At 36.7% G+C, this 25,705-nt stretch overlaps 1 protein-coding gene across 2 annotated transcripts in view; it reads right to left on the bottom strand.

Moving 5' to 3' along the window:
* Nucleotides 1-25,705, bottom strand: part of KLHL1 (kelch like family member 1) — a 487,627-nt gene that overhangs the window by 23,873 nt on the left and 438,049 nt on the right. For both annotated transcript variants that reach the window (XM_003409439.3, XM_010589423.3), the window contains 2 exons: nt 20,269-20,431; nt 867-1,079 (listed from right to left, as the gene is read on the bottom strand). In XM_003409439.3, the coding sequence (XP_003409487.2) occupies nt 867-1,079; nt 20,269-20,431 (376 nt within the window). The remainder of the gene's footprint in view (nt 1-866; nt 1,080-20,268; nt 20,432-25,705) is intronic.

Genomic DNA, 25,705 nt, shown 5'->3' with positions numbered 1-25,705 from the left:
GCAATTATTATGTAACAGGAAAATCACCAAAGTCTTCTCACTGACTGTACCTCACTGCACACTACATAACATTTCCAAATGATGGCCAGCCTTTAGAGACAGCTGAGCTAGAACCATGCTGGGAAGGGTCCAGGTTGTTAGACTAAGCCTGAAGCTAAGGTGCCTTTCTACTTCAGTCTCTGTGCATATCATAGTTAAGAAGAAGTGAGAGATGATATATATTTTCTACATATATCAGGATTATAGATAATAAACGTAGTTTTAATAATTCTGTCCTACATTGAGAAAGGTCTGCCATAAAACTAAGAAGTCCATAACTCTCTATTGAAGAGGTAGTAGAACAAGCAAGACAGGATGAAGAGAGCAAATAAATAAAATGTCAATCTTCATAAAAAGAATTAACAAACATACATATTTAGTAAATTACTCAAAGATTTGATTTAATCAATCTTTAAAATAAATCAAGGAAAAATCTAAAGAGTACTTGTGAGAAACATTGTACAGCTTTAAGTAAATATTAATTTAAAAAAAAAGAAGAAGAAAGGTAGGCAGGAAGGTAGGAAGGAAGGAAGGAAAGAAGGAAGGAAGGAAGGAAGGAAGGAAGGAAGGAAGGAAGGAAGGAAGGAAGGAAGGAAGGAAGGAAGGAAGGAAGGAAGGAAGGAAGGAAGGAAGGAAGGAAGGAAGGAAGGAAGGAAGGAAGGAAAGGAGAGATGGAAGAAGAGAGGGAGGAGGGAAGGGAGGAAAAAGGTAGCTCTAAGAGTTGAATTTACCTTTCCTAAACTGTGCAGTTTTTACAATTATTTGAATTAGGCCATGGTGTCATCTGCATTGTCTTTTTCACTCTCACAGTGCTCTTGGGGTCTTACCTCTCTACATAATCTAGTAGCCGGGAACAGTGATTTGAAGCTGGAGCATCATGGCCTCCTACTGCATAAAGAAAACCATCACATGTGGCCACTCCAACACCTCCTCGCCTCTTACACATTGGAGCACACATGTTCCACTTGTTAGTATGAGGGTCATAATATTCCATTGAACTCAAACAGGAACTTCCATCACGGCCTCCAACTGAATATAACCTAAAAACAGTTGGAAAAACATAATTTAATACTGGAATTAAGATGACAAAAATGTAAATAAGGACATGTTTTTTAAATACAAATCTCAATCACAGTATGAATCTAAAATGCTTTGGAAATATATTACTCCACATGGAGATTTTTGAAAAGGTAATCTTCAAATTATTAAATATACATAGAGTTTTCATTATTCCAATATGCAGGATACTAGAGTAAGCGGAATTATGGAATAGAATTTGGTAACAACTATATTTTTCTAACCTCCATTGTTTCTAGAAATTATATAGATTTAAATTGTTTATTGTGAATATCAATAATATTAATTTTAATAAATGTTTAGGAATTTCAATTTAAGCTATAGAAAAAAATGAATTTACCTCCATTCTTTTCTTGAAAATGAAATCAGAAAAAAATTAATGATATTATTTGTTGATCAGCAATTATTTGCCAGTGTGTAAGTCATGTCTACCCCATATGTTCTCACCTCACAACTTAGAACAATAAATCAATGTAATAGCATCCACCTAAGACACTCCACTGGTCCCAAAGTGTCTGGAGTAAAGGAGAATGAAGAAAACCAGTCAAAAAGAAAGGATTAGTTCAAGGAACTAATGGACCACAGCTACCACAGCCTCCACCAGACCGAGTCCAACACAACTACATGGTGCCTCTCTACCATGACCAACTGCTCTGACAGGGATCACAATAGAGGGTTCTGGCCAGAGCTGGAGAAAAATGTTGAACAAAATTCTAACTCACAAAAAAAGACCAAACCTACTGGCCTGACAGAACTGGAAAAACCATAGAGTATGGCCTCTGGACACTCAATTCAGTACTGAAATCACTCCTTCAGCCAAAGATTAGACAGGCCCATAAAACAAAATGAGACTAAATGGCACACCAGTCCTGGGGCAAGGATGAGAAGGTAGGAGGGGACAGGAAAACTGGCAGTGGGGAACCCAAGGTCGAGGAGGGGAGAGTGTTGACACATCGTGGGGTTGGCAACCAATATCACAAAACAATATGTGTATGAATTGTTTAATGAGAAACTAATATGCTCTGTAAACCTTCATCTGAAGCACAATTAAAAAAAAGATAGTAAGTAGGTAAGTAAATAAATAAATGTAATAATCTAAAGGAAACCCTGGTGCCGTAGTGGTTAAGTGCTACGGCTGCTAACCAAGATGTCGGCAGTTTGAAACCACAGGCGCTCCTTGGAAACTCTATGGGGTAGTTCTACTCTGTCCTATAGGGTCACTATGAGTCGGAATCGACTCGATGGCTGTGGGTTTGGTTTGTTTTGGTTTGATAATCTAAATGAGTGCTTCTCCAACAACAGCTTCCTTAATCAGTGCCTGTACTCTATGTATGGAGATGGGCAAGAATTTATAGGAAAAAACAATGCAAAACAGTGCAATAATGTTACTCTAACCAAGAGAATAATGCTAAAATTCACTTGATACACTCATTTTGTTATAATTATGTTATTAATGAGAAGTGTGATAGGAACCCAGGAAACAGTAAAAAAGTATAATAATATTTAAATGACAAGAAATACACTGTGTTTTCCTAATAAAATAGCTCTTTTTTTTGCCTATTTGGTTGTCGTCAGGAAGATTTGATCATATGAGGCATAAAGTCTGAAAGTTACTCAGTGTGCTTATTCATGCACTCCATCATTCAACAAACATTTTTGAGACCCTAGTATGTATCACACTCTATCTTAAGTTTATGGATATAAAACCAAAACCATTGTCATGAAGTGACCCTAGAGGACAAAGAAGAACTTCCCCACAGGGTTTCCAAGGAGTGGTTGGTGGATTCGAACTGCTGACCTTTTGGTTACCAGCCATAGCTCTTAACCACTGTGCCACCAGGGCTCCACATTTATGGATATATCCATCGACAAAATGGGGGGAAAAAAAAAAATCCCTGTACTTATTTCTAGTGGGAGTGCACAAATAACCCCATATAAACGCATATATTACACAGTACTTTAGAAGGTGCTAGGTGCTACAGAGAGAGCAGGGAAGAAGGATTAGGAGTGTAGCTAGTGAGTGTAGGGGTTGTGGCTGCAATTTTAACTACATAATTTGAGGAATGCCTTGCCATAAAGGTGATGTTTGTGCAAAAACTTAAAGAAGGATGCTAGGGGATGTGGATTTTGGCATATCTAGGGGAAAAGGATTCAAGGCAATTGGAATAGTGAGTGCAAAGATTCAGGAGTAGCAGGAAAGCTAGAAAGTCTGAAGCAGAGCGATTGATGGGTATGTGGCAGGTGAGGTGAGAGGTGATGGGGGTAGGGGGTGACAGCTTACCCTGGTGCTTACAGACACTTTACCCTGGGAGTAACAGGAAGTCACAAGCATTTTTTTTTTTTTTTTGGCAATTTTTGAGTCGAGAGGTAAATGACTAATTCATGAATAACATTAGAGATTATAGAAATTTCTCCTTTACTAGTGGACATTATGCTTAATATATTGTTTAATTGTTTAAGATATTTAATTTCCTACTTTTCAGTTTCTAAATAAATGCACAGAGGCCATTATTATTATTATTTTTATTGGTGTGGGCTTTTTTTATATAAGACATTGTTGCTGTTATTAGGTGGGGCCCAGTCAATTGACTCATAGTGACCCCATAGGACAGAGTAGAACAGCCCCATAGGGTTTCCTAGGCTGAAATATTTACAGGTGCAGATCCCAAGTTTTTTCTCTCATGGAGCGGCTGATGGTTTCGAACCCTGACCTTTGAGTTAGCGAGTGCTTAACCATTGTGCCACTAAAAAAACTAGGGACCCTTATATAAGATTTTAGATTTACAAATTGTAATATGTGTAACTTTAAAATACACTGTTTAACCAAATCATAAATTCTGGACACATGTTAAAAAAGAAGAAAAAAAAAAAAGCCTGTTTATGTTTCTTATAATGCCTACCATGATAAAATATTTCTGACTGCCCAAGGGCTCCTTTATGGATATAATGCTCCTTTGCTTCATTGTACACAAGTTATCTGCAACCCTCAATCTCGCAAAATGTTAAGATTAACCAAGAGAAGAGTTTTAAAGGGAATGTATTGGACAATTTAGCTTGCAACAGCACCCAGAAGTGAAATAATTATTCAGTCAGAAGCTTTTTATCATTTTAAACACTTCATGAAATCCGAACTGCATTGATTTCTCTGTCTCATTTAAATTGAAGATGTAACTTAAACGAAGTATCTTATAATCTTTCGATTTTAATATTAAGATTTAACACAAACATGTTTGCAGGGATTTCACTTATTGGTTAAGTAACTTTATACAAGAAACCTAGCTCAGTCCCTGGTACACAGTTTATACAAAAGTAGATACACTGTCTTTCTTCTATTGTTTTAATGGAAATATTTACTTTAAGCTGCTGTATTTATTCATACACATTCCTCTGATAGATTACATTATTGATTTACTTGAACCTTGTATCTCTGATAAGAAAAATATTTCTAATCAATATTTCTAATCAATAATATACTCATTTTCATTCTAAAATTATTTGCAATTGATCATATACTCAAATTGAAAACTTAAATGTTTATAAAAAGCTGTGGTAAATAATTAGAATGTTATAGGTTAAAGGAAATTTGCCCAATAAAAAATCTACTTATTATGCAAGAGGAATAAGTAAGTTATGAATATTCCACATTTAACCTCTCTCGGATTATTGGAAATAATATGATTATTAAACACACTACTTATAGAAGAATATTAAACTTTTTAGCATTGTCTTTTATTTGGAAATAAAATATTCCTTCTAAGTTCACAGGTTATGACTTATATAATTGCATTTATTATAAACCACTATTCATTCAGTCTCTCCTCCTTCAGCATGGCCCTTCCCATGATAAAACCCAAGAGCTCAGGGACTTATACCAGCAAGAAATGTAAGCAGTGCTTGGATAAAAATGAGATAATACTTGATCGTTCCTTTTGTAAAATAAATGTTTGATATCTGGTAGATGTTATTTTATAAATGACTTCCTAAAATCTAGGCTAGGTGATGGTTTCTTTCCTTTTTAGTGGCTTCTTCATTTGACCTATATTGTGCCCTTTTTCATGCCCTTCACAGTGTGAGATGCTCTGCAGATTAAAAAAAAAAAAAGTTATTATAATTTTAATAATATAAAAAGTGATTAATATTAAAGTATAACTAGGTGGAAAAATTCACTATGAATTTTTCCTCCAAAAAGCTTTGGAAAAAAAATTGCATATTTTTGTAATTTATAATTTGCATCAAAGAGATAATAGTGTTCTTTTAGTCTGATTCGTGTATCCACTACTAAAACCAGCAGACACATTTCAATATTAACAAAGATTTTGAATATAATATAGTATATGAATATATGCTATCAATATTATCTATAATCCATTTATTTGGAAACATAAATTAAGTGACTAAGAACTAGAATGTAAAAATAGAGGATGATGATAACATAGTTACTTTTGTTTTGTTAAAGTTACAAAAATAACTTCGGGATAGAAACAATAAACTCTAAGAAGTTAGAATAAATGCTATAATGAATGTACAAAACTTCATGAACAATCATCACAGATAATCTTCTCAGATCTCCCTTCACAACCTATTTATTCGTACTTGATACCAATCACCCTCTTTGTTTCACTACAATGACAAATGAGATGTCAAGAATCTGAAGGACAGAGAAGCTGATGCTGGAGGTAAATGCACACTGACAACATAGGAAGTGACAGCTGACAGCTTCACAGCAAGAAAGGAGGCGTAACATTTTAAGTTAGAGTTGAAAGATGAGTAGAAATTTGCAAGATGAAGAAGTAAGGGGAAAGCATTACAGGGAAAGTATCATGTGTAAAGACAAGGTGCGTGAAAGGTCATCTAAAAAAAAAAAAAAAACCCTTTGCCTTTGAGTTGATTCCAACTCATAGAGACCCTAAAGGACAAAGTGGAACTGCCTCATAGGGTTTCCAAGGAGCACCTGGTGGATTTGAACTGCCGACCTGTTGGTTAGCAGCCGAAGCACTTAACCACTATACTACCAGGGTTTCCATGAAAGGTCATAAAAAAAAAATTTTTTTTTTTTTTTTTGGTGATAAATAGAGTGTCAAGTGTGTCCTGATGATGGAATGGGTGGTAGCGAAGGAGAGGAGGAAGAGATGCGGCTGGTAGGATGGAAAGACCCACTGTGAATGAAGGGTGTTGTGGAATTGGAATTTCACTCTGAAGCAATGAGAAAAGAATAGGAAAAAAAAAGAATATTCTTTAGGATCATAAGGAGGTTACCCTTTATAGTATTGTCCAGTATATTCCTTGAATGCGAAGAATTGGCAGCAGATCCAGTAGTATTCCTGAACATATTTGACTTTTCTAAAACTTTGCAGAAAATGGCAATAATTTTACAATGCCAACAACATTGTGAATTTTCCCTAATCTGTATATTTAATTGGCATGTAGATGAGTTTTACTTAACCTTCAGTGTCTTCAGACTTTGTTGTCAAGTGTCTGCTTAAGTTAGTGCCACATTTTATACCCTATTACACACAATGTACCATTTCTAAGAAACACATCTACATTAGCTAGCATTTACATTTAGATGTGCGTTAAGAGTAGCTTTGCAAATGTTGAGACGCAGCTTGCATCCCTCTTTTTACTGCATCAACTCTAGAGTATGACCCTTTGTCAAGAACTGTGAAGGGTCTGAAAATTCACTCTGCTTGCAAACTAAAATTAGTCTGCTACAGTTTCATAAGCGCTAGCAGAAGACACAAGACTTCTGGGTCAAAGAGACATGACTTTTGTCATGACATGACAACAGGCAGCATAAGCTTCATTTTTGTATTGATTCCCTTTTCTTCCCATGTTCCCCCAGGGTGATTAGAGTGACTCAGGTGTATGCTGCACACACAGAGGATTTGTTCTATAGCTGACGAAACCTGAGTTTAGGGAACACCAATCCTTTAAAAAGGGGCCCTGGTGACATAGCGGGTAAGAGCTATGGCTGCTAACCAAAAGGTTGGCAGCTCGAATCCACTAGGCACCCTTTGGAAAGTATAAGGCAGTCCTACTCTGTCCTATAGGGTCGCTATGTGTTGAAATCAACTAAACGGCAATGGGTTTGATTTTTCGGTTTATTAGCAAGTGGTGGTTCAGTGGTAGAAGTCTCGCCTTCTATGCAGGAGACCCCGGTTTGATTCTCTGCCAACACACCTCATGCGCAGTTACCACCCGTCTGTCAGTAGAGGCTTGTGTGTTGCTAATACTGAACAGATTTTAGTGAAGCTTCTAGACTACGGTGGACTAGGAAGAAAGGCCTGGAGATCTACTTCTGAAAATTAGCCAATGAAAACCCTACGGATCACGAAGATCTGATCTACAACCAAACAGGGGATGGTTCCAAACCATGCAGAATTTTGTTGCATTATGCATGGGATCACTATGAGTTTGGGACTGACTCTATGGCAAACCTGCCCACACGTTGCCCTGGAGGGAGATATTAGCTTTATTCTACTGGTCAAGGAACAAATCTCCTCTCTACTTCAGAGGGACAGACTATCTCCAGCTTCCAAGACTGTTTGATTTACAAACATCCTTGACAAGATAGTGAAATAAAGCTGTCTGTACTTCTTAATCAGAAAATATGCAGTAGAACTAAAGGTCCATGGAGAATTGTCAGCTAACCCTCTTGTCCTGGTGTTCCAAGATGGACTCCTAGCTATCACAGTCATATTCCAAACAGCAAGATGAAGGAAAGATGGGAGGAGTATAACTTCTTTAAGAGTCATTTTTGTAAGATATCATGTCAGTTCTCACATGCCAGAACTTAACACCTGGCAATACCAAACTGATAAAGTTGTCTTCATTTCAAATGGTCATATGCCCAGCTAAAAATTGGTGTTTATATTGTCATATAAAAAGGGGGAAATGGGTATTAGGGGACAATTCGAGGTTTCTGTCATGACACTAGACCATTTCCAGCCCTTTCTGCCATCACGCATTTGTGTTCACTCTACCCTAGGTAACTATTATTAACTATGCCATTACATTAACTCATCTTCCCTTAATCAATTCATGTGCCTTTTTAGTAGGCAGTCTTTCCCGATAACCCTCTGTCTTGTTCCCTGAAATTTAACTTTTTTTAATAAATTAATCCGTTTTCTGGGTCAGATCATTTAATATTTGCCCTACTTTACCTGTATATAGTGCATACTTCAGGAATGGCTGAGGCAAGTGTTTCCAGTATCATTATTTAAATATTGGAAGGTTTTTATTAATTAGCATGAGATATTAAATAAAAGTATCATAATTTTTATTTTTTGTGCTAACTGAAGAACACTTTTCAAGCATCACTGCCCCCGCATAGTCTATGCATGAGAATTCCACAAGCCCAGCATTGTAACATCTTCAAAGCAATACCCGAGATCCAGAAAACTGGTCCTTTGTTTCCCAATTAGTGCAGAACTCTTTCATCTAATCCCAGGAGAAGGTTTGTTGATCCTGCTGTCAGAATACTCTTGGATTTGTCTTTTCATGAGAGGTACTTGTTCGAATTCTTGTTACCAAACAGTACGGTGAGGGTGAGTTCACCAAGCTTACACCAATAAACGTCTGACTGCTTTTGTTCCTACTTACTAATAAATGTTGGCAAACCAAAAATAAGACCACCGCCATCCAGTCAATTCCAGACATACCATGTGTGTCAAAACAGAATTGTGCTCCACGGGGTTTTCACGGCAATGTCTTATGGAAGTATATCTCTAGGCCTTTCTTCTGCAGCACAGCTGGGTGGATTCAAACCACTAACTTTTGGTTAGTAGCCAAGTGCAAACTGTTCGGGCCACCCAGAGACGTAATAAAATTTTATACATGCGGCAAATTCAGACTGAGACTCACTTGCATGATAACTTATGACATGGTAATCAAAGTCGTGGTATAATCAAGATGGTAATCAAAATGTATGTGACTGATCCCATATATCTTTAATTGTCAAAATCTAGTAGTTACCAAAATGGACTCAAATATAGTAATGACCATGGAGAGGACACAGGACTCGGCGGTGTTGTATTCTATTATACATAAAGTTGCCATTAGTTGGCGCCAGCTCTTTGGCAACTAACAGCAACAATCTATGTTTACTAATAGAACCTTACAATTGTAAAAAGATAAATGAATTTAGGTTAATTCACCATACCCCAAAACTTGGTAAAAATCACCAGCCAAAACCTGGCAGAAATGGTCAGTTTCTCCATGATTCCTTGCCAACCTTCGTTCTACACCATTACAAGCCAATAGCTACTTCTTCCAAACCTAAAAAAAAACAAACCACGTGCTGTGGAGTTGATTCCGACTCATTGCGGCCCCATGGGACAGAGCACAACTGCCCCATAGAGTTTCCGAGGAACGCGTGGTGGATTTGAACTGCCGACCCTTCGGTTAGCAGCCATAGCACTTAACCACTAGGCCACCAGGGGAACCCAGAAATCCTTCCACACCTATTTCCTTTCAATATGATGTGAGCTTTCTGAGGGTAGATTTGATTTTGATATATCACCGTGGTCAGTAAATGAGTGTGAGATTACAAAAAACAAAAAAGAATAAATCATTGGTTTTCAACTTTAAAGAAAAGGCGATTCATCTGTGAAAACTTGTCACAAAAAAGTCTCTGTTTAAGGCCCACTGAAACAAGACTTTAACAAGTGGCAGGGGGAAAAAAAATGTGTCTCGAGAACACAAAAGATGGAAAGATTAATTTTAACTGGGTGCATTAAGAAAAGGTTTCAAGGGAAAGGTACAAATTAAACAAGACTTCGCATGACAGAAAATACTACAAATTATCTTATTTAGATTTTAGGCAAACAGACTCTTAACATCTTTTTAATACTCCCTGACACTATTCTCCAGTACAATAAGCGGAATCCTATAATTGTTGATCCTGCCACAAGAAAACGCACAAAGGGAAATGGAGTTGTCTTAGGCTATCACTAAAGAAAGCTTTCAAATGTATCCAAAGGTCGGGTGGCAATCAGAGAAATTATGTGGACAGTCACCGGTGGTCAGTCACAAGTTACCAAAAAAAAAAAAAAAAAGCAACGGAAAGGGAATCAAAGACGAATATGTGCAGAGGCAAAACACCAAACCAAACCAAATCTACTGCCGTTAGTGGATTCTGACTTACAGCGACTGCATATGGTTTCCAAAGCTGTAATATTTGAGGAAGCAAACCGCTACACCTTTCACCGTACAGCCACTTGTGGTTTCAAACCGCTGACCTTTCGGTTAGCGGTCAAGTGCTTTAACCACTGCACCGCCTGGGCTCCTCCCCTTTGCAAAGGCAAAGGAGTGGGAGTGTCAACAATATAGGCATGCTCTGAAAGGGTGAGTGATTCAAACGACTTGGAAAGGGAAACAGGATGGCTTTAAGGCAACTAAAAAAAAAAAAAAAAAAAACTGTCGGCCTCAACATTCCAACTCGTAGAGGCCCTATAGGACACAGTAGAACTGCCTCATATGGTTTCCAAGAAACGGGTATTGGATTCAAACTGCCCACCTTTTGCTTGGCAGCCAAGCTCTTAACCACCTAGCCACCAGGGCTTCATTTAAGGCAATTGGTTACAGTGAAAAGAGGAAAAAAGGTGGAGTCTAAATCATTAAAGTCACTGTATTCCAGACTGAGGTGTTCCCCAGGAACTGTGCTCAAATAGGAGCCTTGGTGGAGCAGTGGTTAAGAGCTGCATTTGCTTAGGTTGGTAGTCTGAATACACCAGCTGCTTCTTGGAAACCCTATGGGGACAGTTCTACTCTGTTGTATAGGGTCACTATGAGTCAGAACCCACTCGACAGCAATGGATTTGGTTTGGTTTTATGCTCAAATAGGGAGTCACAACACCTTGCCTGCTGGTGCTATACATTCTTATTTTGACACGTGATATATGAAGCAATCTCTTTGAACCACTGTAATGTCTTAGCAGGTACATTCAGTAGTCCAGATGGGATTCCAATAGTTTTATAGTTTCCTTCAACTTATATAAAATATTCTACAGCCAGAGTAAATATTATAAAATCAAAATACAGCAATATCGGTGCCCTGTTTAAGAATGGACAATGTCCTCACTTTTGCTAAGTTGCTATATGACCGAAGACCTTTCTTTTTATCTAGTCATTTGGCCACTCTTTCTCATTAGATTTGGGTATGTCTTAATTTTTTCTCTTTTTGTTTGCATGGCATACTCAGGCACTTGACACAAATTGTTCCTTCTCATTGCAATGCTTCCATACATTCCTGAAATCTGATAAATCAATCAAGTTCCAGCTTAAAAATCATTTCCTTCAAAAGGCATTTTACAAACCTGCTGACCCTATTAGTAGCCCCAAGCAATTCCTTTCTTTTTCTTTCTACCTTTCTTTTCTTTCTCTTTTTTCTTTCTTTTTCTCTCTCCCTCCCTCTCTCTGTCTCTTTGTGATTCCAAGATAGACTAAAAGTTATGCAATTTTGGGTGTAATCTTTATGGAAAAGAATATAACATTTGAAAATAGAAATAAGGTCTTAGAATGGGCCATGCAAGTGAGGGGTCTTGAAACGAAAGACATTGTACGAGGTAATTGGATGTAATGGAAAAAATGACAGACATTGGCTCGTGTTCTCATGATACTTTTAGCTGTATAAACTTTGGGCTGCACAAAAATTGCAACTGCCATGTGGGTTTCATTAACATGAGGTTTTTTTTTTTTATTAACTTTTATTAAGCTTCAAGTGAACGTTTACAAATCCAATCAGTCTGTCACATATAAGTTTACATACATCTTACTCCGTACTCCCACTTGCTCTCCCCCTATTGAGTCAGCCCTTTCAGTCTCTCCTTTCGTGACAATTTTGCCAGCTTCCCTCTCTCTCTATCCTCCCATCCCCCCTCCAGACAAGAGCTGCCAACACAATCTCAAGTGTCCACCTGATATAATTAGCTCACTCTTCATCAGCATCTCTCTCCCACCCGCTGACCAGTCCCTTTCATGTCTGATGAGTTGTCTTCGGGGATGGTTCCTGTCCTGTGCCGACAGAAGGTCTGGGGAGCATAGCCGCCGGGATTCCTCTAGTCTCAGTCAGACCATTAAGTATGGTCTTTTTATGAGAATTTGGGGTCTGCATCCCACTGATCTCCTGCTCCCGCAGGAGTTCTCTGTTGTGCTCCCTGTCAGGGCAGTCATCGATTGGGGCTGGGCACCAACTAGTTCTTCTGGTCTCAGGATGATGTAGGTTTCTGGTTCATGTGGCCCTTTCTGTCTCTTGGGCTCCTAGTTGTCGTGTGACCTTGGTGTTCTTCATTTTCCTTTGCTCCAGGTGGGTTAACATGAGGTTTTGAATAAATATGTGAATAAGTTGTGGCATGGTGAATCATGAAAGAATTCACTGTTTCAGTGTGTTTTGCAGATTCCCTAGTGGCCATACTATACATTGATTAAAACTCAAGACTACTTGTGGATGTGTTCAGGCAGTGTCAGTCCCCTTTGTGAACTAACTCAGGAAATGAAGATAAATAAAACAGAAAGTCATTTAGCTACAACCTAAAATTTAAAAGAATCAAGCCAAGGCTGAGAGCAATAAGGAAAGGAATCACTCATGCAAATATTATTTTAAGAATGTCTATTTCCTGTTTTCTTATATTCCCTTTATTCACCAAATAAGACTCTGACTATACTAACGTGGGATGATACAGCTACTCTTTACTGGAAAATCAATCAAAATGCATCATGAAATTGATATAATTTTGCTCTTCAATCCATCTGAGCACACTCGTTAATTTTAAGCCATGAGCCGTTTTTGTTGTTGTTGTTGTTTTGCTTTTCTACAACAAATGGTGTCATGGATAACCTATGATCCAGAGGGCTGTTCACTGGAGTTTTATTAATCTTAATTGGGAAAATTATTCAAAATAGTTTTCAGGAAAGCAACAGCCAGGGTAGGATGACACATTAGTGATTTGTAAAAAGAATACCAGGAGAAAACATCACATTTATAAAGGTGGGAAAAAAAAATAAACAACTGTCAGAGGGTGTTAATAAAACAATTTTCTGCTATGGGTCTGGAGTGAAAGGTCACTGACTAGTGATTACGTTTCCCTCTGAGAAACACAGCCAGATGCTAATAGTCATCAACCACAGAGTTTTGAGATCTTTTGAACAACATTCAGGAAAAAATAAAAGGTGTCCAAATGAGAGCTGTAATATTTTGAAGGAAAGATTATTTGATGCAAAAAATGAAATCATTCTAAACATTTTCATAAAATAGGATTAACAATTGGGAAATATATATATTTAAAATGCAAACAATTTTAAAAATAAAAACCTGAAATGCTGTTATGCTAAGATCACACTCGGATACTTTTTATGAAGAGTGGTACTAAAGTAAAACAGGATTTTTTTTTCCTCTTAAGACAGAGTAAAACAGGATTTCTTGAGATACTGCATATTCTAAAAAAAAAAAAAATTTTCTAGCTGACCAAAAATACAAGGATTAGAAAAACAACTTGGATAATTAATTGCATGTAAAAAAAATAAATTTTTATTTTTTTTTATAGTCAGTTTAGCTAAGGCTGCTAACCAAAAGATCTGCAGTTCAAATTCACCAGCCACTACTTGAAAACCCTCGGGGGCAGTTCTACTCTGTCCTATAAGGTCACTAGGAGTTTGAAATGGCTTGAGAGCAACAGATTTGGTTTGCTTTGGTTTATAGTCAATTTAAAGAGGATATTAGAAGGAACTGGATGGACAATTCAGTTATAACAATATGTGAAAATTGGCAACAAGACTGTCCTTTGATTATTTTATTTATTAAACTCTTATCCCATTTATTTCAAATTAAGATTGGAGAATATATATAATGAACTATACACATTTTTTTATACACATATTAAGATCTTTTTTTCATTTTTTATTGTGCTTTAAGTGAAAGTTTACAAATCAAGTCAGTCTCTCATACAAAAATTTATATACACTTTACTATATACTCTTGGAAACCCTGGTGGCATAGTGGTTAAGTGCTATGGCTGCTAACCAAAGGGTCAGCAGTTCAAATCTGCCAGGTGCTCCTTGGCAACTCTATGGGGCAGTTTTATTCTGTCCTTTAGGGTCGCCATGAGTCCCAGTCGACTCGACGGCAGTGGGCTTGTTTTTGGTTTTTATATACTCCTAGTTGCCCTCCCTCTAATGAGACAGCACACTCCTTCTCTCCACCCTGTATTTTCATGTCCATTCAGCCGGCTTCTGACCCTCTCTGCCCTCTCACCTCCCCTCCAGACAGGAGCTGCCCACATAGTCTCATGTGTCTACTTGATCCAAGAAGTTCACTTCTTGCCAGTGTCATTTTTATTAAGATCTTTTAAAAAAAATCATAAGGAAGAAAAGGAGTAAGGCAAGGGGAAAATAATTATCAGTATATATATGCTGCTGAAAAACAGATTTACCAAACTCACACACAAAATAAATTTACAGGTAGTTATTTGCTTTGTCTTTGCATGATTCTGGTCCACTTCTCTTCCGTCATCGGATAGGTTCTTGAAATAATAATGTACATTTTCATTCATTATATTATATAGTGTGTGTGCATCTGTATGCCTGTGTGTGTATATCTCATCTGAGTATAATATAGAAAATAAAGATAATAAAGTAGTGAGAATAATTCTCATCCATGTGAGCAAATCTGCTGCGTAGGCTATTCAATAAGATACCAATTCTCTGAACAAAGCAGGATATGAATATTTTGCATCAGAATGAAAGGTAAAAAAAAGTCTCTAAATAAACAGATGAATTGGTACTTATTTGTAAACATTAGAAAAAATAAGGAGTCAGAAAAGGGATATACTTTCTTCTTCTATAGGAGTTATGAAAATTAGCATCCAAGAGAAACATCCATTCTTTTATCGTACGTTTTATCATCCATGAATCGACATTTCCTGGAGAAGAATTTAAAATAAAATAAAATATGATACAGAAGGATGTGAAATTTTTACTTAATTTCTAAATTAAGTGATTTTTTTCTCTACAAAAATATTATTTTAATACTTAAGAAAAATAGCTACTACTTCAAGAGGACTGAAATGTAGATGGAAAAGTGATACTAACAATATATGTATTCGCTACTAAGTAAGAAAATAATGTTAACACAAATGAAAATATTTTTCTATGATTGATATTAAAAGGTACAACAGAATGAAAAATTTTATTAAAAGGGGATTAGAGGTAGCATGTACTTAATTCATATAGAAATAATTCCAAGAAATTTCTTTTAGATAACTTGTATATGGGAGCAGATAGAAAATTGTTTATTAGGCCAAATTTCAAATCCCTCTTCCAAAAAATTCCAGCATCCCTGGATATTACTGCAAGAACACCCTACTTTTTATAAAGCGTGCTCTATGGGATCAATATTGTTTATACAGTTTCAAATCCCTTTCATTCCTACACATCAGATTTCAAAGCTGCAGGGCTAGTAGGATTCTTGTTTCTTCTCAATAATGGCAGCCAAAAGGAATCCAGCCTGAATGTCTACAAATATTATTTGATATTAAGGTTGGAAGTAATAGAAAGTTTATAGAGAAAACTATGTTGCAGAAAAATAGCTTTACCAAGCACATAAAAATTATGTTGACAGGTAGTTATTCACTTTGTTTTTCCATGATTCTATTCAACCTTTCTTCTCTCATCTGTTAGCTTTTTTGAAATAATAATGCATATTGACATTAAATAAAACTTTTAGAATATTTGATTAGTATTTTGGGAGCAATTAGATGTGTCATAACAGAAATGAAGGAACTCAAAGATTATGTGACAGAAAAAAATCACAAGGATAGGTACAGACAGTGCCCATATTAGGAACAAGTTTCATTCCGAAGTCTTTCTTTTAGTCAAATTTGTATGTAAGTCAGGTCAGATAAAGTTCGTATCTAACATCAGTTGGTCGAATGTTTGTTTTAGTATATAGTACATAATGTACTTACTTGCATTAAAAAATATTAAAGAAACACTTCCAGATGCACTAAAACATCTCTAACATAATAATACAGAAATAATAATAATATTTTGATGTGCATGGCAAAGTAGCTCCCGTTTGGTATTACGAACCATTGTATGTACTTCAAATTTTACAACGGTTGGTTTGTAACCAGGATTGTATGTAAGTCAGATGTTTGTAACCTGTATACTGCCCGGAGACAGGAAACAAAACAAAATACTACAAAGCATGGGTAAAATTCTTTTTATAACATAAAAAGATACTACTCTTAAAGCAGAGAAGGTGTATGCTTCAAAATGTGTTTTATAGGAAAAATAAATTACATTCCCAATAAAATTAAGGAAAACTTGGATTTGGTAATGCCAGAGATTTTTAAGATGAGTAGAAAAGATGACACTTTAAAATTAAGTAGAATAGATATAAAACATTGAAAAAGAGGTGTCTGAAATAAGGATATTATGTTGGAAGTATTAAAATCCAGTAAAAAATATACACTGTAAATAATAAAGATCATAAACTGACTGGCAGTGACTGAAACTATGAGGTAGAACAAAACTTCTCCCAGGTTAAGAGGAAAAGAAAGAAAAACACTGAGGGAAGGAGGCATTTATAGACAAGAAAACAGTGGTCAAACACAAAAGAAACCACTAACGTATACATACTAAACTATACATCCCAAATCAAACGACCACAGTAACAGAAAAAAGAACAATTTAAAAAAATCTCAATAGAAAAAAAAGTTCCCAAGCAGAGGAACACAGTATTTGAGATTTTTAAATTAACTTTCAAGTATTAACTTGAAAGAATAAAAAGTAGGCATCAGATTGTATCCTGGTGTGATGGTTAATTTTATGTCTGAAATTTGCTGTAGTACCCAGATATTTAATCAAAGGTATTGCTGTGAAGGTATTTTTTAGGTGGTTAACATCTACAATCAGCTGATTTTAAGTAAAGGAGATCACACTTAATAATATGGACAGACTTCATTCAATCAGTCGAAGTCCTTAAGAGCAAACTCTGAGTTTCCTAGAGAAGAATGTCTGCCTCAAGATTATAGTGTCAGCGCCTGCCTTAGTTTCCAGCCTGCTGGTCAACCACACCAAGATTTCAGACTTGCCCGCCCTGAGAACCACATGAGACAACTCCTTAATACTTATTGCTGACTATTTCTGTGGATAAACCTGACTGACAAAGAATTTTGTACCAAGAGTGGTTCTAGAAGAATGTAATCTTAAGGATGAGTTTCTGAATTGGTCCTGGAGTTTCTGGATTTTTTTTTTTTTTTAATCTGATTAGATTTTGAGGTACTAATGACCCTATTTCCAGGGCTAAAGAGGACATTGATAGTCCATGGTATAATGTGGCAATAACCCAATCACCCAATGCCGTCGATTCCAACTCATAGCGACCCTATAGGCCAGATTAGAACTGCCCCATAGAGTTTCCAAGGAGCAATATGTGGCAATAGAGACATGTAAAAGTATCACCATTGCCTATTTCTAATCAAATATGTATAAAAGACAAGCCTCTGGATGACCATATATTTGATACTTAGGAAAATTTTTGTCAAGCTAACCAATTTTTATAATGAGATTATCTGATTGCTCCTCAGTGCACTGGAGAGTTGGGAAAGAAAAGGATAAGCTCATGGCTTCAAACACTCAGCTCAAGCCTTGCTTAAGTGACTTAAATGTTTCTACATCTGTCTTGAAACCAAAAAGGAACCAAAATGTCCTGTATCCACAGAATTGAGATTTCTAAAACTCAAACTCAGAGTCTAATCCTGGGGTGGCTGAATTTGGTTTAAGGAGATTGGAATGGTAGTAAATTTGTCATGTAAGACCTGCTTACCCGCCCAACCTAGTCCAGAGGATACATCTTTCATTACGATAGTGAGAAATAAATTTGCAAAGGTACAACTTCCCTCTGCTGATTTCCTTCTACTAAATTTTAGGATCTCAGTAAAATCACAATTTTAAAGAGAATACATTTGCAAGTACGTATAATTTTATCATCATTTCTTTCTCATATTCAAGGAAAAAATACTTTCACATCTATAGACCCTTTTACATCAGACAAATTGTAGGAAGGTAAAGCTTCTCAATTCACATTATGCTGCTATTATGCTAAGATGAGTTTTATATCATAAGGCAAAATGTTGCAGAATGTTTTCTCAAAAAAATACATAGACCAATACCGATGTAAAAACATAGCTAAAATTCTAGCCAATGGAATATAGCAAAACACTGAAGGAATAATGTAACATGACCAAGGAAATTTTACTTTAGTTACAAAACCACTGCTGTGGAGTTGATGCTGACGAATTGCAACCCTATAGGGAGTTTCCAAGGCTGTAAACCTTTATGGGAGCACATTGCCACATCTTTTCTCCCCCAGAGCAGCTGGTAGTTTTGAGCCAGTCAAAGTTTTCATTAGCAGCCGAGCACTCTTCTGACCAACACCTACATCCAGATATAGAACATTTCCATTACCCCAGAAATTTCTGTCCTGCTCCTTTCCAGTCAATCACCCTACCACCAAAGAAAATAATCGGACATGTGGCAAAAGATTTACATCTAATAATGCTTTTGTAGGTCTGTTTATAATATCAAAATCTGGGAAATATTTCCAATGTCAAAAGTCTAAAATGAGTTATTTACATTTAGTTTTTATTTTTTGCATAAAGAGAACTATAGCCATTAAACACCGAATTTCTAAGAACATTTAATGACATGGAAAAGTGCTCATTTAAGTGAGAAAGGTAGTTTAAAAAGTAACTTTGAATATGCACACATGCAAATACACACATATAAAAACAGAACAAAACAAAAACAGATTATCAAAGGTTAATTAAATTGGATAGAGTAATTCATTAACCATCTACTCAGCAGATTTAGTAAAATATGCAGTATGCCCAGCAATATAACAATAAGTGAAGCAGACAAAATCTCAACATTTATTGAACATCTGTGCTGGTGAAAAGAGAAAATAAACTTGCAGTTTCAAAAGCAATGAGTAAACACAGTTTGGAATAGTGTGGAGGGTGATCTATTTTAAACAGGAGGGACAGTAAATAACTCTGTCTGACAAATTTTCAGACGAAATCTGAACAATAAGTACTCAGGAACATGCGGATCGACGGGAACAGAATCTCAGGAAAAGCAAAGAATAAATTCTAAGGCATTGAGTTGGAATAGAGCTTGCCATATTTGAGGAATAGAAAGAAGGGCAATTTGGTTAATGCACGGTGAAGAAAGTAGAGTAGGCTGAGACAAGATCCAGTGGGTCCTGGTAAGTAAAGATTTGCGTTGTATTGGAGTTGCAAGAGGAGCATTTGAAGAAGACTGACATACGTACACTTGTGAAAGCCTTGCTCTGGCAATTTGCTTTAGCAAATGAACAGTAAGGGAAAGATAAGAAAAAAGGGGATCGGATTGGAGGCTTTTAAAGTATTAATTTTGCTTAGGGCATTGGTTTTCTCAGGGGTGTGTGTGTTGGGCGGGGGTGTGGGGCAGGGAGTGGTGGCGGTGGTTATTCTGTTCTCCAGGAGACATTAGACACTGTCTGGAAACATTCTCATTTTTTTTATTTGTCATAACTTGTGTTTGTGGGGTGGGGGAGTGTCTCTAGTTACATCTAGCGAGCAGAAGCCTGGGAATGCTGCTCAAGGCCACACAAGACAGTCCAGCCCCCCATTCCACCAACAAAGAATTTCCCACCCTAAAATGTTAATAATGCTGAGGTTGAGGACCCTGATTTAGGGTGAAATGAATGGAAATGGTGAAAAATACAAATTGGCAATTCCTGCCAAAATGTATATATAATGAGCACCAAATTTTTATTCTTCTTTTGAAAGCTACTCAGACTAGCCAGAGATGACATAAATATAAAGGCTTTTAGTGTACAAATTCTTGTGAAATATTTTGATACTTCCTTAATCAGCAATTAATGTGAAGAAGTTTTCATTTCTGTTTTAGATGGAGAAATGGAAAAGGAAAGAAAGAAAGAAAAATGCAAAGTCCTAATTTGTCAATGACCCTTAAAGGTTAAATTGAAAAACATCAAAAACTTAAAATATTGAAAAAATGTTTTATTGAATCAGCTTAGTAATTTTTTTTAATAAAAGAATATTCATTCAATAAACTTTTTTTCAGGTAAAGAAAGAAAAGCCTACTCACTTGCCATTTAATGCTGCTACCCCGACTGTGCTTCGGGCAATTGACATACTGGCTACGAATGTCCATTGCTGACTCTGTGGATCCCACCTCTCCACTGTATTCAGATAACTCCAACCATCATGGCCTCCTACAGCATAGATAGGGCCTTCAAGTACTGTCACACCTGAAACATTGGAGAAATGATAAATGAATGTGCTTATTTCACAGTGAGATACTTCAACAGTAAAAATTCAGGTACCCTTCATTCAGTACAGGCACTGGTTGTGAAGAAAGAGTTGCAATGATGAAGAAACTCTATACTATTAATTGAATCGTTTCATTAAAGAGGAAACAAAATTTAGAACCAAAAAATAAACAGTATAAATTAGATGAATTATAAAAGAAAATTAATTTATTTCCTCAAATACATGTTATCATATGAATAGGCAAATTCTGAAAATCAGAAATGATACATATTGTGCCTCTGCTTTTTTTTTTTTTTATAATAACTTTTATTAAGCTTCAAGTGAACGTTTACAAATCCAATCAGTCTGTCACATATAAGTTTACATACATCTCACTCCCTACTCCCACTTACTCTCCCCGTCTTGAGTCAGCCCTTTCAGTCTCTCCTTTCTTGACAATTTTGCCGGCTTCCCTCTCTCTATCTTCCCATCCCCCCTCCAGACAAGAGTTGCCAACACAATCTCAAGTGTCCACCTGATATAATTAGCTCACTCTTCATCAGCGTCTCTCTCCCACCCGCTGACCAGTCCCTTTCAATTCTGATGAGTTGTCTTCGGGGATGGTTCCTGTCCTGTGTCAACTGAAGGTCTGGGGACCATGGCCGCTGGGATTCCTCCAGTCTCAGTCAGACCATTAAGTCTGGTCTTCTTATGAGAATTTGGGGTCTGCATCCCACTGATCTCCTGCTCCCTCAGGGGTCCTCTGCTGAGCTCCCTGTCAGGGCAGTCATCGATTGTGGCCGGGCACCAACTAGTTCTTCTGGTCTCAGGATGATGTAGGTCTCTGGTTCATGTGGCCCTGTCTCTTGGGCTCTTAGTTGTCATGTGGGCTTGGTGTTCTTCATTTTCCTTTGCTCCAGGTGGGTTGAGACCAATTGCTGCATCTTAGATGGCTGCTTGTTAGCATCTAAGACCCCAGACGCCACATTTCAAAGTGGGATGCAGAATGATTTCATAATAGAATTATTTTGCCAATTGACTTAGAAGTCCCCGCAAACCATGTTCCCCAGACCCCCGCGCTTGCTCCGCTGAGCTTTGAAGCATTCATTTTATCCCGGAAACTTCTTTGCTTTTGGTCCAGTCCAATTGAGCTGACCTTCCATGTATTGAGTGTTGTCTTTCCCTTCACCTAAAGCATTTCTTATCTACTGATTAATCAATAAAAAACCCTCTCCCACCCTCCCTCCCTCCCCCCCTCGTAACCACAAAAGTATGTGTTCTTCTCAGTTTTTACTATTTCTCAAGATCTTATAATAGTGGTCTTATACAATATTTGTCCTTTTGCCTCTGACTAATTTCGCTCAGCATAATGCCTTCCAGGTTCCTCCATGTTATGAAATGTTTCAGAGATTCGTCACTGTTCTTTATCGATGCGTAGTATTCCATTGTGTGAATATACCACAATTTATTTAACCATTCATCCGTTGATGGACACCTTGGTTGCTTCCAACTTTTTGCTATTGTAAACAGAGCTGCAATAAACATGGGTGTGCATATATCTGTTTGTATGAAGGCTCTTGTATCTCTAGGGTATATTCCTAGGAGTGGGATTTCTGGGTTGTATGGTAGTTCTATTTCTAACTGTTTAAGATAACGCCAGATAGATTTCCAAAGTGGTTGTACCATTTTACATTCCCACCAGCAGTGTATGAGAGTTCCAATCTCTCCGCAGCCTCTCCAACATTTATTATTTTGTGTTTTTTGGATTAATGCCAGCCTTGCTGGTGTGAGATGGAATCTCATCGTAGTTTTAATTTGCATTTCTCTAATGGCTAATGATCGAGAGCATTTTCTCATGTATCTGTTGGCTGCCTGAATATCTTCTTTAGAGAAATGTGTGTTCATATCCTTTGCCCACTTCTTGATTGGGTTGTTTGTCTTTTTGTGGTTGAGTTTTGACAGAATCATGTAGATTTTAGAGATCAGGCGCTGGTCGGAGATGTCATAGCTGAAAATTCTTTGCCAATCTGTAGGTGGTCTTTTTACTCTTTTGGTGAAGTCTTTAGATGAGCATAGGTGTTTGATTTTTAGGAGCTCCCAGTTATCGGGTTTCTCTTCATCATTTTTAGTAATGTTTTGTATTCTGTTTATGCCTTGTATTAGGGCTCCTAGGGTTGTCCCAATTTTTTCTTCCATGATCTTTATCGTTTTAGTCTTTATGTTTAGGTCTTTGATCCACTTGGAGTTAGTTTTTGTGCATGGTGTGAGGTATGGGTCCTGTTTCATTTTTTTGCAAATGGATATCCAGTTATGCCAGCACCATTTGTTAAAAAGGCTATCTTTTCCCCAGTTAATTGACACTCGTCCTTTGTCAAATATCAGCTGCTCATACGTGGATGGATCTATGTCTGGGTTCTCAATTCTGTTCCATTGGTCTATGTGTCTGTTGTTGTACCAATACCAGGCTGTTTTGACTACTGTGGCTGTATAATAGGTTCTGAAGTCAGGTAAGGTGAGGCCTCCCACTTTCTTCTTCTTTTTCAGTAGTGCTTTGCTTATCCGGGGCTTCTTTCCCTTCCATATGAAATTGGTGATTTGTTTCTCTATCCCCTTAAAATATGACATTGGAATTTGGATCGGAAGTGCGTTAAATGTATAGATGGCTTTTGGTAGAATAGACATTTTTACTATGTTAAGTCTTCCTATCCATGAGCAAGGTATGTTTTTCCACTTAAGTATGTCCTTTTGAATTTCTTGTAGTAGAGCTTTGTAGTTTTCTTTGTATAGGTCTTTTACATCCTTGGTAAGATTTATTCCTAAGTATCTTATCTTCTTGGGGGCTACTGTGAATGGTATTGATTTGGTGATTTCCTCTTCGGTGTTCTTTTTGTTGATGTAGAGGAATCCAAGTGATTTTTGTATGTTTATTTTATAACCTGAGACTCTGCCAAACTCTTCTATTAGTTTCAGTAGTTTTCTGGAGGATTCCTTAGGGTTTTCTGTGTATATAATCATGTCATCTGCAAATAGTGATAACTTTACTTCTTCCTTGCCAATCCGGATACCTTTTATTTCTTTGTCTAGCCTGATTGCCCTGGCTAAGACTTCCAACACGATGTTGAATAAGAGTGGTGATAAAGGGCATCCTTGTCTGGTTCCCGTTCTCAAGGGAAATGCTTTCAGGTTCTCTCCATTTAGAGTGATATTGGCTGTTGGCTTTGCATAGATGCCCTTTATTATGTTGAGGAATTTTCCTTCAATTCCTATTTTGGTAAGAGTTTTTATCATGAATGGGTGTTGGACTTTGTCAAATGCCTTTTCTGCATCAATTGATAAGATCATGTGGTTTTTGTCTTTTGTTTTATTTATGTGATGGATTACATTAATGGTTTTTCTGATATTAAACCAGCCTTGCATACCTGGTATAAATCCCACTTGATCAGGGTGAATTATTTTTTTGATGTGTCGTTGGATTCTATTGGCTAGAATTTTGTTGAGGATTTTTGCATCAATGTTCATGAGGGATATAGGTCTATAATTTTCTTTTTTTGTAATGTCTTTACCTGGTTTTGGTATCAGGGAGATGGTGGCTTCATAGAATGAGTTGGGTAGTATTCCGTCATTTTCTATGCTTTGGAATACCTTTAGTAGTAGTGGTGTTAACTCTTCTCTGAAAATTTGGTAGAACTCTGCAGTGAAGCCGTCCGGGCCAGGGCTTTTTTTTGTTGGAAGTTTTTTGATTACCGTTTCAATCTCTTTTTTTGTTATGGGTCTATTTAGTTGTTCTACTTCTGAATGTGTTAGTTTAGGTAGGTAGTGTTTTTCCAGGAATTCATCCATTTCTTCTAGGTTTTCAAATTTGTTAGAGTACAATTTTTCATAATAATCTGAAATGATTCTTTTAATTTCATTTGGTTCTGTTGTGATGTGGTCCTTCTCGTTTCTTATTCGGGTTATTTGTTTCCTTTCCTGTATTTCTTTAGTCAGTCTAGCCAATGGTTTATCAATTTTGTTAATTTTTTCAAAGAACCAGCTTTTGGCTTTGTTAATTCTTTCGATTGTTTTTCTGTTCTGTAATTCATTTAGTTCAGCTCTAATTTTTATTATTTGTTTTCTTCTGATGCCTGATGGATTCTTTTGTTGCTCACTTTCTATTTGTTCAAGTTGTAGGGACAGTTCTCTGATTTTGGCTCTTTCTTCTTTTTGTATGTGTGCATTTATTGATATAAATTGGCCTCTGAGCACTGCTTTTGCTGTGTCCCAGAGGTTTTGATAGGAAGTATTTTCATTCTCGTTGCTTTCTATGAATTTCCTTATTCCCTCCTTGATGTCTTCTATAACCCAGTCTTTTTTCAGGAGGGTATTGTTCATTTTCCAAGTATTTGATTTCTTTTCCCTAGTTTTTCTGTTATTGATCTCTAGTTTTATTGCCTTGTGGTCTGAGAAGATGCTTTGTAATATTTCGATGTTTTGGACTCTGCAAAGGTTTGTTTTATGACCTAATATGTGGTCTATTCTAGAGAATGTTCCATGTGCGCTAGAAAAAAAAGTATAGTTTGTAGCAGTTGGGTGGAGAGTTCTGTATAAGTCAATGAGGTCAAGTTGGTTGATTGTTGTAATTAGATCTTCCGTGTCTCTGTTGAGCTTCTTACTGGATGTCCTGTCCTTCTCCGAAAGTGGTGTGTTGAAGTCTCCTACTATAATTGTGGAGGTATCTATCTCGCTTTTCAGTTCTGTTAAAATTTGATTTATGTATCTTGCAGCCCTGTCATTGGGTGCGTAAATATTTAATATGGTTATGTCTTCCTGATCAATTGTCCCTTTTATCATTATATAGTGTCCTTCTTTATCCTTTGTGGTGGATTTAAGTCTAAAGTCTATTTTGTCAGAAATTAATATTGCTACTCCTCTTCTTTTTTGCTTATTGTTTGCTTGATATACTTTTTTCCATCCTTTGAGTTTTAGTTTGTTTGTGTCTCTAAGTCTAAGGTGTGTCTCTTGTAGGCAGCATATAGATGGATCGTGTTTCTTTATCCAGTCTGTGACTCTCTGTCTCTTTATTGGTGCATTTAGTCCATTTACATTCAGGGTAATTATAGATAAATAAGTTTTTAGTGCTGTCATTTTGATGCCTTTTTATGTGTGTTGTTGACAGTTTCATTTTTCCACATACTTTTTTGTGCTGAGGCGTTTTTCTTAGTAAATTGTGAGATCCTCATTTTCATAGTGTTTGACTTTATGTTAGTTGAGTCGTTACGTTTTTCTTGGTTTTT

The sequence above is a fragment of the Loxodonta africana genome, chromosome 17, assembly GCF_030014295.1.
Source record: "Loxodonta africana isolate mLoxAfr1 chromosome 17, mLoxAfr1.hap2, whole genome shotgun sequence".
Classification (NCBI taxonomy): Eukaryota; Metazoa; Chordata; class Mammalia; order Proboscidea; family Elephantidae; genus Loxodonta; species Loxodonta africana.
The sequence above is the reverse complement of the archived record's forward strand: the minus strand, read 5'-3'. Positions and strand labels throughout refer to the sequence as shown.